The sequence below is a fragment of the Electrona antarctica genome (genome assembly GCF_951216825.1).
Source record: "Electrona antarctica genome assembly, chromosome: 12".
NCBI classification, from domain to species: Eukaryota; Metazoa; Chordata; class Actinopteri; order Myctophiformes; family Myctophidae; genus Electrona; species Electrona antarctica.
In genome coordinates this window covers 22,585,118-22,598,036 of record NC_136793.1, presented here as the reverse complement: position 1 = coordinate 22,598,036, position 12,919 = coordinate 22,585,118, and the positions used below count along the sequence as shown (strand labels likewise).

General features: G+C 42.4%; 1 protein-coding gene across 1 annotated transcript; it reads left to right on the top strand.

Moving 5' to 3' along the window:
- Positions 1–205: 205 nt before the first annotated feature.
- On the top strand, positions 206–3,589 carry dusp2 (dual specificity phosphatase 2). Its single transcript, XM_079516101.1, has 4 exons — positions 206–875; positions 1,801–1,922; positions 2,151–2,370; positions 2,556–3,589. The coding sequence occupies exons 1-4, from the start codon at positions 476–478 to the stop codon at positions 2,771–2,773; spliced, it is 960 nt and encodes a 319-aa protein (XP_079372227.1). The 5' UTR covers positions 206–475; the 3' UTR covers positions 2,774–3,589.
- The last annotated feature ends 9,330 nt before the right edge of the window (positions 3,590–12,919 follow it).

Genomic DNA, 12,919 nt, shown 5'->3' with positions numbered 1-12,919 from the left:
TTGAACACAAAAACATGAGAATTAAATAACCACGTGCGGGGTAGGAAAATAAGATACGTCAATCTCCATATTTGGAGTGCCGGGATATCTACCTACGACCAAATATGACTGTTCCGCTGTGACGTTGTTCCTTCTGCCTGCTCCAGTGGAAAGAACTGGGAGTTACCCACCCTTGCTTACCAGAGACTTGCGGCCCAAGCCCAACCCACGAATCCCCGCCCCTAAGCCAGCTGTTATCAATGAGAGAAGTGAAACGGTAAATTTAGAACAACTCTGTCTGAACAGCAAGGACTCAAAAATACAGTGCTATTGAAATTTACAGTAGCCAGCTTAGAGTTTGAAACGATTTAGGCTACTTCTATTTGTAACGAAACCCCAACAGCCTATTCTTTTTTTTTTACATCCACATAGCTTCCCAAACAGTTTAATTGTATTTCTTCGTTTTTGGAATTCAATTATCCAAACGTTTTAAACTATGAGTTTAAACGGTGAACCGCTGGAAATCGCAGGGAATGAACTGATTCATATCCTTAGGACTCCTCAAGACCAGTACAGCTCCTCAGGTGGATGTGTGGTGCTTGACTGCAGGCCTTTTCTATCATTCTGCTGGGGACACATACGCGAATCAAGAAATGTCAACTGGAACTCAATGCTCCGTCGCAGGTCAAAGAGCTCAGCGGTGTGTTTGGAATTGCTGGTCCCTGACAAGGCCCTCCTAGGAGGGCTGCGCCGCGGGGACTTCTCGCCTGTCGTGGTGGTGGATGAGAAAAGTCGCTGCGTGAGCGAACTGATGGGTGAAAGCCTGGCCAATTTGCTCCTCACCTCGCTTCAAAACGAAGTCCATGGAAACTCTGTACAGATCTGTTTTTTACAAGGTAAATGAATGTTTTGTTTTTGTTGCCTATAATAGGCTTTATACAAATAGGCTATAGGCCTATGCCGCCAATTTAAATTATATCTATCTATCCATGATCCATCCATCCTCAACCGCTTATCCGTAGTCGGGTCGCAGGACATAAAGGTAGATGCCTCTTCCGGCCCTGGGGCGTTTGTATCGCAAAGGGAAGGCAACATGGAGGCAATGCGTGATTGATTGCATTGGCAATCTTTCCCGAGATTGACTTCCTCCTCCCGTTGGAGATGGGTCTCTCCAACGAAAGTGCAGTGACCAATGATGGTTTAATGTTTGTTTTTAGTTCAATATTTTGTTTTAAAAACGCAATTGACAATGGACAGAAATTAATGTTTGTTTTTAGTTCAATGTTTGTTTTAAAAACGCCATTGACAATAGAGAGAATTGTCAGAATGTAATGTTTGTTTTGTCACCGTTTGTTTTACATCATCATTACATCACTATAAGATGATAAGAGCGCCCCTCACTTCACACAGGTGTGATTTTTTTTTAAAATATCTATGGGGCAACAGCTCCACCAGAGAGCTCTAGACTTCCCTCTCCGGAGCAAAAGTAGTAACTTCCTCCTGGTGGATCCAGAGGCGTTCCAAGGCCAGTGTGGCAATGTAATCCCTCCATCTGATCTTTGGTCTGCCCCGGGGTCTCCTCCCAGTGGGACGTGCATCGAGGACCTCCTAGGGAGGTGCTCGAGAGGCATCCTAACCAGATGCCCGCAGCCTGAACCACCTAAGCTGGCTCCTTTCCAGGCGAAGAAGCAGCGACTCTACTGACTCTCTTGTGTGACTTGACCTGATCTGCTGCTCATATACAAAACCATTTAAAAATGAACCATTCCATTAATTACACTGTAGAATGGAGGTTTACCATTTCGTATAATTTCTTTCCAGGTGGTTTTGAAGGATTCTCAGAGGCCTATCCAGACATGTGTTACACTTCAACCGGTAGTACCCTTCCTACTATGGAGCCGGAGCCGATGGCAACAGGCAGGAGCACTCCGTTATATGATCAGGTCAGCAAAAAACAATCAAAATGTTGGTTATAATTCTATTACACAATCCTATTGTAACAAATGTTCATCCGGCTTAAGACGCAAGGCCACAACATTCAGCCAGAAAGACTAACGACTCTACTAATGTGATAACGACCGAATATGAAACTTCAGCCCAAAGTTCTTGTCTTGATCTTATAAGATCCTTTGCCACATTATGGTCAATTGTATTGATTGTTTGATACACAGGAGGGTCCAGTGGAGCTGCTTCCCTTCCTGTTTCTGGGCAGTGCCATCCATTCGTCTCGCAGGGAGACCCTGACAGCGGCAGGCATCACGGCTGTGCTCAATGTGTCCTCGTCCTGTCCCAACCTGTATGAAGGGGAGCTGATGTACCTGAGACTGACTGTGGAGGATAGCTTGGCTGCTGATATCGGAGCCTGCTTTTCAGAGGCTATTGCCTTTATTGGTGAGTATAATATTCCCCTTCAGTCTGCACTGAGTACATCTCTCTATAGTATGGCACTATGCTGTCTAATCATATAATGGGGTGGGAAGCACACTTGTAGTGACTATGTGCGACTGATCTTTAAAGAAAATGGAAACCCTCAGTGTTGTCATCTCCTCTCTCTCTCTCTCTCTCTCTCTATCTAGAATCTGTGAAAGAACGTGGAGGCCGGGTGTTGGTGCACTGCCAGGCAGGTATCTCACGCTCAGCCACCATCTGCCTGGCCTATCTCATGCACGCTCAGCGCGTCAGACTGGACGAGGCTTTTGACTTTGTGAAGCGGCGCCGCCAGGTCATCTCTCCCAACCTTGCATTCATGGGACAGTTGCTCCAGTTTGAGACGGATGTTCTCTGTCACGCATGAGGAAGATTCAGGCGAGGGGGGACTAGAGACACAGGGAATAAAACACTCAAGACTGTTCCAACTCCCCCCCCCCCCCCCCCCCCCCCTTTATGTTGTGTAAACGAAGATATAATGGTTGTGCGGAGGCTGGGCGATCAGAGAGACTTATACCAATAACGTCTTGCACTTTCGATTCAGAGCAAAGCTGCTCGTAGCTGCTATTACCACACAGTATGCAATTCTGGATTCTCACATGCTTAACAAACTGAGAAACAGTTATTGCAACTGACCTTGTGATGGGATAACATATCCCACATGAACTGACTGCTGTATGACCAGCTGAGCTGTGTCAAGGTTGCTTCTATTTGATTGTGAAGCAGAATGATGAGAGTATGTACTGTATGTGGTTATTTCCTGAATTACTTGTGTGCCTGATAATGTGTTGTGTGCCTGGGTGCTTTGAGTGGATGTGAGCAAGTGTCTCATCTGTTTGTTGTTTTGGTGCCTGATCTTTGAGGGTTTTCTATTTAAAATGCTCGAAAGGTACAGAGATAATGATTACTGTGAAATGATCTGTCTTGTTATGACAACCACTGTCTATGCATACTTAAAATGCAAAGATTCACTTATTTGTTATTCTAATGCACCACAATAGACTGGAAAAGGTTAACCAAGGTCAACTTTTACATTTTTTTAAAACGTTTATAATGTACATTATTTTTTTTACCTCTTATTTATTATCTGTTGTGACAGAATTGTGTTGCTGCACTTTATATGTAAATGAGTATGGCTAATCTCGTCCCTAGTCAAATTAAACATGCTGGGAAAACAAACGCATTCATTGTCTGCTCTTTACTGCATCATTGTATTCTCTGCCATGAAAGAGCCATATCTTGCTATTCTTGTATATTTGTTTTAAACATTGGTCAAGTGAAGGAAATAATTATTTGATCCCTTGCCTATATCATTTTAATGGTAGGTTTATTTTCACAATGAGAATATCACATGATAAATTGATTTGCAAATTTGCATTTCATTTTGTCAAATATTTGACATTTATTTTTAACTTATTAGTAGCCTACTTTGTGCATACTTTCCCCAATAGAGGAAAAATCTATACCCTAATAGTTTTTTCCTTTTTTCTTCAGTCGAAGAAATCAATATGGTAAATGTGTGCTTTGAGATTTTGACTTGCCCATTGGTGTGCATTGGGCACAAAGTTTTAAAACCACTGCTGTAGATAATATTGGTAGTTGTGGGCAGAAGTCCATGACTCAAATCCTTTTTACCAACAACACCAATAGCTTTTTGACATTTGTTGTCACATTCATACCATGTGATTTATCACAGCTCCAGTTGAATAGATTTAATTTTTTACATTGTATCTATAATGAGCTTCAGTCTGAGTTTTACCAAATTGTCTGGCCTTTGCTGGCTGGACAGTTATTATGATACAAAATGACATCCAGGATTGTATAAATATTGAGACTGAGTATTGTGATTAAACCCTCATGAACCCAGTAGCGCTCTCAAATAAAATGTCTTCTATAAGAGAGCTGGCAGCCGGTTTATGAAATAAATCAAAGCCTCCTTCATCTCACCTTCCCATCTTAATTATTAAGTCCTGTAGACCCTGCCTTTCATCACAGCTATCTGTTAACTATTATCCTGTATTTTTCTACCGGTTACGCGGCAAAATATTAAGTGTTTAATTAGGCCTAATTTAATTCTGAGTGTATGCCTGAAGAAGGTCAGTAGACCGAAAGCTTGCAAAATAAATACATTGATTGAACAATGGACAGAAATTAATGTTTGTTTTTAGTTCAATGTTTGTTTTAAAAACGCCATTGACAAAGAGAATTTTATGTTTGTTTTGTCACCGTTTGTTTTACATCATCAATGTTTGTTTTAAAAACGCCATTGACAATAAAGAGAATTTAATGTTTGTTTAAAGCTTCCCTTTATTTTTTTCATTTATACCCCTTTGTGACGCCAGGACCTCACTTGAAAGATTGTATACACTATTGTTACCCCTGCTTTTTCCATTTCTATGACTATCTTTCCAAAATGGGCTTGCAGAAAAGCATCTTGGGTTATGAAAGCTATATGTAAGGTTTGGACTGAGGTTTTTAATTTATTTTTTTTAGATATTATGCATCATGCAAATCAGATGTATTTAGCTTTATCTTTATTTGACCCTTCTGCAAGCAGACATTCAGCTTACAAAAATACACATGTTTTCATATTGTGTATAACTTTGTTGGGATTTCCCTTCAAAAATTTGCTTCCTGGTCTGATGGGAAACAATGACATTTTTACACAAATCTCATGGTCAATTCATGTAGGTTACATCTATACAGGCTGTTTTCACTGGTTTATTGTAGCCTACTAATTGTTTATCCTATTTATTTTCTGAGAGTGGGCAGTTCTGTCTTCTAATGGTAAAGAAAGGAGGTCTGATCTCTTCTTTATAAACCTCTTTCAGTGTAGTGTTTACAATTCCAAAGTATATCCTATGTTTTGCTAGTCTCAGCTTTCCTGTTGCTGAGTGGAGTATCCACTCACTCTCCATGGCAGGACACGAGTCAGGACATTCTATATTAATCCATGTGTTAAAACCCACATTTTCACATTTGGCCACACTGGGAGTTTCCCAGGGAAGCACACTACCAGGATAAAACATTCTCTGTATTTGTGTGTTCCCTTCTGTGATAACAAAACAGTAGGCTAGCTGTTTCAGAGACAGACCAAGAGATCCATCACTGAGTAAGTGTGAATTTACATGGCCTGTTGCCTTGTTTTGTTTATGGTTAGACAGCGCTCTCCAGTGACAACTCTAGGAATGACCACAAACAAAGGTTGTTAGTAGGTATATTATCCAGTAGATGACGCTATCATACCGCGTGCCACTGCCAACCATGCACATTGCACGACTAACCGTCCATTGAATTGACCATCTACCTCTTGTGTTGTGGTCTGGTCTGCATAGGCTTAAGACAGAGTTACGACATTGAGGGGGCAGAAAACTGAGCAATCGAGCGCTGTTCATGCAGCCTGGAGAGTGACAAGCTGGAGTTTGAAATACATTGTTTTCAATTTTAGGCATGTGTGCAACATGACAACTGTTATTAGTATTGTACAGTCTCTGGGGTACTAGATAAAAGTGGGCACCAGGAAGACTGGGCACCGGGAAAATTGCATGGGCATGTGACGCACACACACACACACACACACACACACACACACACACACACACACACACACACACACGCGCACACACACACACACACACACACACACACACACACACACACACACACACACACACACACACACACACACACACACACACACACACACACACACACACACACACACACACACACACACACCTGCTGCCCGGTTTTCCTGGTGCCCAGTCTTCCTTATGTTGACCTGATCTCATCAAACCCTGTACAATCAAGACACGCTCCATACAGACCTCATCAAACCCTGTACAATTAAGACACGCTCCATACAGACCTCATCAAACCCTGTACACTCAAGACACTGCCCCCGCTGCCACCCTTAGATCTCCATATGCTGACCTGTTCTGACATTCCATATGTTGATCTGACCTCATCAAACCCTGTACACTCAAGACACGCTCCATATATGGCCAGTACAGAATTCATTCCATATGTTGATCTGACCCCCCATGCCAAAGCGGCAGCGCTCGCCCAGCAGTCTGCCGTCACCCAGGCGGATGCGTGCACGCGACCGGCAAGGTTGCTTCTCGCCCTCAGGGTGGCTTACTGGTTATTATTATTATTATTTACAAAATATAAACAGGCACGCACGCACGCACGCACGCACGCACGCACGTACGCACGCACGCACACACGCACACACACACACACACACACACACACACACACACACACACACACACACACACACACACACAGACAGTCTTATACTTCAAGACTGTATCAGCCTGATAAATATTGCCCCGGTCTAATGTTAAACTTATTAAGCAATCCTGACACCACAACCTGGTGAACAGAAAGTGGGTAAGAATTGAGTCTGTCTTCACAATAGCCTACTCACTGCTGGGGAGCCACAACAACAATACAGTGATTTAAAAATCCATGTAGAACACACAAAAGTAGGGCGGATAACTGTGTGCTCTACATGCTGAAGTTTAAAGATGGTCAGGTAGAAAGAATGTACTAGTCTCCACTGCGTGCGCGCAAGCGTGAAATTACACTATACAGAAAGCCATACTTAGTTTAGTGGGTAATATATAGAGGGGCCGTCTAGTAATCAGAAGGTCACGGTTCTCTCCCTAACATACAGTATGTGCTTTACGTGTCCCTGAGCAAGACACTTCAGCATGAGCAGCCATCAACTGGGTGAATCTGAAACTCTCAGCTATAAGCTATTTGGGTGAACTAGGTTTAGGCTTAACTCAGACAAATCAAGCTACACAATGTGATATGACTCTGAACAAGCCCAATGAACAGTGGGAAATCGAGTGGCAAAGTGAGTTTAACGTAGTTTCATGCAATCAGATAGGACTTTTCTGTTTGGATGTATGGGCTGTCAAGGCCAGAAAGTAGTTCAGTAGGGCGGCATTCCCGCATAACTATGATGTATGATGATGATGTCACGGCATAGACTCTACAGCTGGCTGATTTCATTGATGTGAATTGTGAAACAGCATTGAAATGTCTGTTTCTGCTATAAATCTGCTTATGTCGGTCTTCCTCATTTTGGGCCCAGTTCTTTTGAGAACATTGTTGTCGTCCCCGCCTCCGTATTTATTTTTTTATTTTTTATTGGTTAGGCTAATTAAAATCTTTCTGCTGGAAATCCTTGGAATTTCATTTCATTGTCTTGAATAAAATATGAGTTTCAATTAGGACATGCAAATCCACCTCAAAATGTTTTACTCCTTCCTATGGGCTAGGCAAGACGTTGGACTGAATCAGTTTCAAATAAACTTTAGGCTATTGACAGACGAAAGTTAAAGTACCCTGCCACAATGCCACAATGAGTGTTAATTTATCCATTTAACTCTGAGAATGTATTATAGCCCACTTACAGTAATGCACCAAACAGGCCCATTTTGGTTTCATTTGTGTACACTAACACTTTCTGGTATGAATATTAAAATGTTTTCCTGTATCAGTGAGCTGTGGATATGTGCTTGTGAGGGCATGGATTCATTCATGTAACTATAGGCCGTGCTGGGTACTTGCGTTACGTTGCGTGCGTGCGTGCGTTACGTTGCGTGCGTGCGTGCGTGCGTGCGTGCGTGCGTGCGTGCGTGTGTGTGTGTTCACTCTGCATAACCTTGGCCTCCATGGTCCTTGCACACCCCCGGCCCCCAGAAACCATTTTCAATGTTTCACATAACTACAGTTCACTCACGAAAACAGAGGCACTTGATTGAAGTGCACTCTCCAACTAAAAGCTTTGTTCTCTTACCCCTTTATATTTACAATGTGTGGTGTGGAATCATTGGGGGAAAAATGCACCTAGCCATTACCGGCTGCAGTTCGAGGTTACATAAACGAATCGAGTGTTGTTTAGGATTGTCATTCCATGGATGACTGACTGGGTTTCTCTCACTAAATGAGCACTGCGTGGGGGAAGCACTACAAAAGCAAACAAACATGGACCACCTACTCACACACCATTCATAATAATGTGTGTGTGTGTGTGTGTGTGTGTGTGTGTGTGTGTGTGTGTGTGTGTGTGTGTGTGTGTGTGTGTGTGTGTGTGTGTGTGTGTGTGTGTGTGTGTGTGTGTGTGTGTGTGTGTGGTGAGTGTTTAGCCCATGTGAGTTGACGTGGGAGAGGTCACCTGCCTACCCAGAACACACCATACCAGTAATATTCAAATGTTATGCCTCTATGTAATGGCCAGCTTAATGTGCTTTTGACTTGCTAATTGAACGTCAGCAACTTGATCTTTTGTTGTAGGGTGAGTCGTGAGTGGGGTCACTGGTCAGTGAGTCCTTTGTATGTGTGTGTGTGTGTGTGTGTGTGTGTGTGTGTGTGTGTGTGTGTGTGTGTGTGTGTGTGTGTGTGTGTGTGTGTGTGTGTATGTGTGTGTGTGTGTGTGTGTGTGTGTGTGTGTGTGTGTGTGTGTGTGTGTGTGTATGCGTGCGTGCGTGCGTGCGTGCGTGCGTGCGTGCGTGCGTGCGTGCGTGCGTGCGTGCGTGCGTGCGTGTGCGTGAATAGGTCTAGTCAGGTGCAAATATATATATATATAATAGGTTTACACTCTATAACATACGACGAATTAGACCGTTCCTCACCCAGGAGTAAGCCCAGCTCCTAATCCAGACAACAGTCTTGTCAAAACTTGACACTTGACTATTGTAACTCCCTCCTTACTGGCCTACCGGCATGTGCACTTTAGCCTCTCCAACTGATCCAAAACTCCATCATGGCCTTAGATAGCACTTTATGTAGACGTAGATAGCATTTGCATGTTATGTAGACAGCACTAGAATTGCATTTTGTCATAGCACTTTATCGTATAGTATCGTATTTATAGTTTGTATAGTTTCATTATAGATATTCCACTGTTACGTTCTTAGCTTACGCATGTTTCAAGATAACTACTTTTTATGTATGTGATGTATTGCCATGCTTTTGTTCTTGCTTAATGTAAATTGCTCTGGATTAAGAGTGTCTGCTAAATGCTAAATTTGGTTGGCCATTTGGTTGAATTTGTACACTCTCAGAGTTAAATTAACACTGTAGATTTTGCCATAATTGCACCTGCTGCTGCACACATACAGGCTCTGTGCACAGTGGCCTCAACGCCTGCTTGCCCTTTGCTCTTTCCCTCACATGGCATAGTCCTGGTAATGTGCCTTTGCTGCTGTTTCCACTTCAAATGAGGCAGGGTGCCTGTAATAAGTAGCCTAATGCACCCATCAAACAGAACACCTTATCTGTCCCTTAAAAGGTTTTAGGCTTGTGCGTATGCTTTATTTGTCTTGGGCCTGTGCAACCTCTTCCCCTTTCCATATTTTGATGATGTATATGGCCCTGGAGCTGAAGGAAGTTATAGGCCTATTAAAGCTGATGAAAGTGACCGTCCTGATAAGCAGTTCACCAGATAGTAAATTATCTTTAGAATCAGAATCATTGTTTGTATTGTCAGGTATGTTTACACATACAAGGAATTCTAGTCACATCATGCATTTCACAGAAGCAACCATGTGGGGGAAAAAAGTACAACTATTAGTATTTACTCACAGATACACAGATATAAGCATAAATAGACATTAAAATATGATAGCAGTATAGGTTGTAGGCTATTGTAGCCTACAACGTACAATAATAGACAATAGACTGGTCCCCGGGTCGCATTCCTGGGCCACCATTTCCTTTTTAAGTTATCATCATGAATTGCCGTAGAACCTGCCCTAGCCTCGATAACCTTGCAGGCGTATGCAATGGCTAAACTTATGTCATTTAGATATACCGTAGCATAGCACTCTATAGTGTATACTCATAGTTTCATTGTAGCCTACGGTACATATATTCTACTGTTAGACAGATGTTAGGTTCTTAGCTTACTTATGAACCTTGATGACTATTTCTATGTATTTTATGTATTACCATGTGTTTTCCCTGCTTACTAGTGCCATAATGTGAACCCAGGCATGTTGAGTACACCAAAGTTTTATGTTAGAAATGTTGAGTATGGGTCCCTAGCATGTAGAAACTGCCGGATGCTATAACTTGCATTTTCAAAACTGGCATAATATGTCACCATACTATTAACAACTTATAAGGAAAAATAAAATCTAAATTTCATCATGCTAGTAGCATGTGACGTGTCAAACTAGGGGGTTAGTTAGTTTTGCAAAAAAACGGACAAGTTTGGGCAAGTGCTGTGGCTATGGCCGTTTTTAGCCCAAGGAGTGTTTTCTTTTGTTGCAAAGCTTATGCTTGGAATGGATTCAGCATCATGAAAACCCCCTAGTTTGACATGTCACATGCTATATAAAGCATGATGAAATTGCCTTCTAGTTGTTAATGGTATGGACACATACAATATTATGCCAATTGTGAAAATTGCTCAACATATGCAAGTTAGCATCAGGCAGTTTCTACATGCTGGGGACCCATACTCAACATTTCTAACATAAAACCTTGGTGTACTCAACATGTTACCAGCTCAGTGGCCTTGTGGTTAGAGTGTCCGCCCTGAGACTGGGAGGTCGGGGTTCAATCCCCAGCCAGGTCATACCAATGGGACTCAGTGCCTCCCTGCTTGACACTCAGCATCAAGGGTTGGATTGGGGGTAAGTCCCTGCGACATACTAGCGTCATGTCCAGGTGGTGTCCAGGTGTCCAGGTGGAGATAGGATCCTGCCCTATGGGCCTCATGGCTCGGCAAGGCTACTTACTTAGCTACTCAACATGTCCGGGTTCACAATGGGGCTCTATGTAGACTATACTGCAAGTCCCTCTGGGTTAAGAGCGTCTGCTAATGCCTAAATTGTAATTTGTATTGTTGCTTGTCTAGATCTAGATATCGGATGTTTTTAGTGATTATTGGCTTTTTTGTGATATAGGCCTATACAATGTTAGTATACTGTAACATTGCACATCAAGCCTTTGTTTATAGTCTTGCGATTTCTTTAATGTGACATGACAACTGAACACTTGTGATGCAATAGCTTACTACATGAGGATGATGATCATGATCACAATTCAAATTGGTGAAGATGGTGCACTGATAATGGAGGACACGGAATGAGAACATGAAGAACCTGAAATGGAGTTAGGTAGAAGATCATAGGCCTTTTAGACATGAAGGAGGATAGTGAATGATGATCTGGAATGGATGTGATGGCAGTAACAAGGCAAGCACACAGGATTATACTAGTTCCTTCCAGCTAAATATAGTGCTATTTTTCCTGAAAATGACAGCTATAACCTCTGATGTTACTCAAATGACCTATACTGTATACACTCAACTGCATGGAAACGGAAGAGTCCTGTGGAGTTAATTGACCAAAGCCAGCACACAAGCCATTTATTGCAAGTATGGAATTGTTGCTTTGGGAATAGGCTTACATTCGCGTGCAGGGTTGGGGGTTGAAGGGACTGTGTGTGTGTGTGTGTGTGTGTGTGTGTGTGTGTGTGTGTGTGTGTGTGTGTGTGTGTGTGTGTGTGTGTGTGTGTGTGTGTGTGTGTGTGAGGAAAGAGAGGGAGAGAGGGAGGGAGAGAGAGAGAGAGAGAGAGAAGAATAAGAAAGGGCCCCATGACGTTCATGACAACACGCTGACATCACTTGGTCTGTGAAGAGACGCAGGGGGAGTTGAGAGACGCTCTGGTTATAGGCGTCCTGTCCTGTTCACAAGTGCGCGATGCTGCTGCTGCATCTCTATGAGGAAGATTCTGATGAGCGCCAGAATCAGGGGCGTCTCGTTGAACTTTTCAGGAGGATACAGCCGCGCCAGCACAGGCACCACATAGACTATTACGCGCACCGACAGGACCAGGAGACAACTCCTGAGACGCGGTTACCGATTTCACTAATTTTTTTTCACTAATTTTTATTTGGCGTCAATCAGGGCTTTTTAACGTGTATTTCCCCTCCGGCTACCTTCCAAACGTTCGTGGTGCGCGTGGATAGCAATTTGGCAAAGAGTGTTCAACCGCTTATTAGAAATTGGACATACAAAAAGGTTTGGATATTTCTTACATTGAAATGCTATAAATACAGCGCTACCTTTATTGTTTTAATGTATTGAACCGTTCATCTGCATGACAGGAGAGCTAAACGCGCAGAAGGCGCACAAATAAGGCTACAATTCAGGTTATAATCATTTAATCATGTCGTTTATAGCTCGGCGATCTGAAAATATACGATATTAATATTTATTTTCCAGTTTCAAAATGTCACAGAAACCAAACAACAAAGCGGAAAATTAAAAAGTATAGCTTTTTGTGCGCTAAAGAAGTTGTAATTGTTTGGACTTCATTTTAAGTCTGCAAGTGCTGGTGCACAAAGCTGTATAGCCTACATAACGGAAAATGCTTTATAGGTTACTGTGAAATTTATTGCAACCTTTTTTTTTTAAATTCAAAGTTATTGTCTTGTCTTGACGAACAGTTTTTTTTAAAGATTAAAATGGAATTAGAGGAC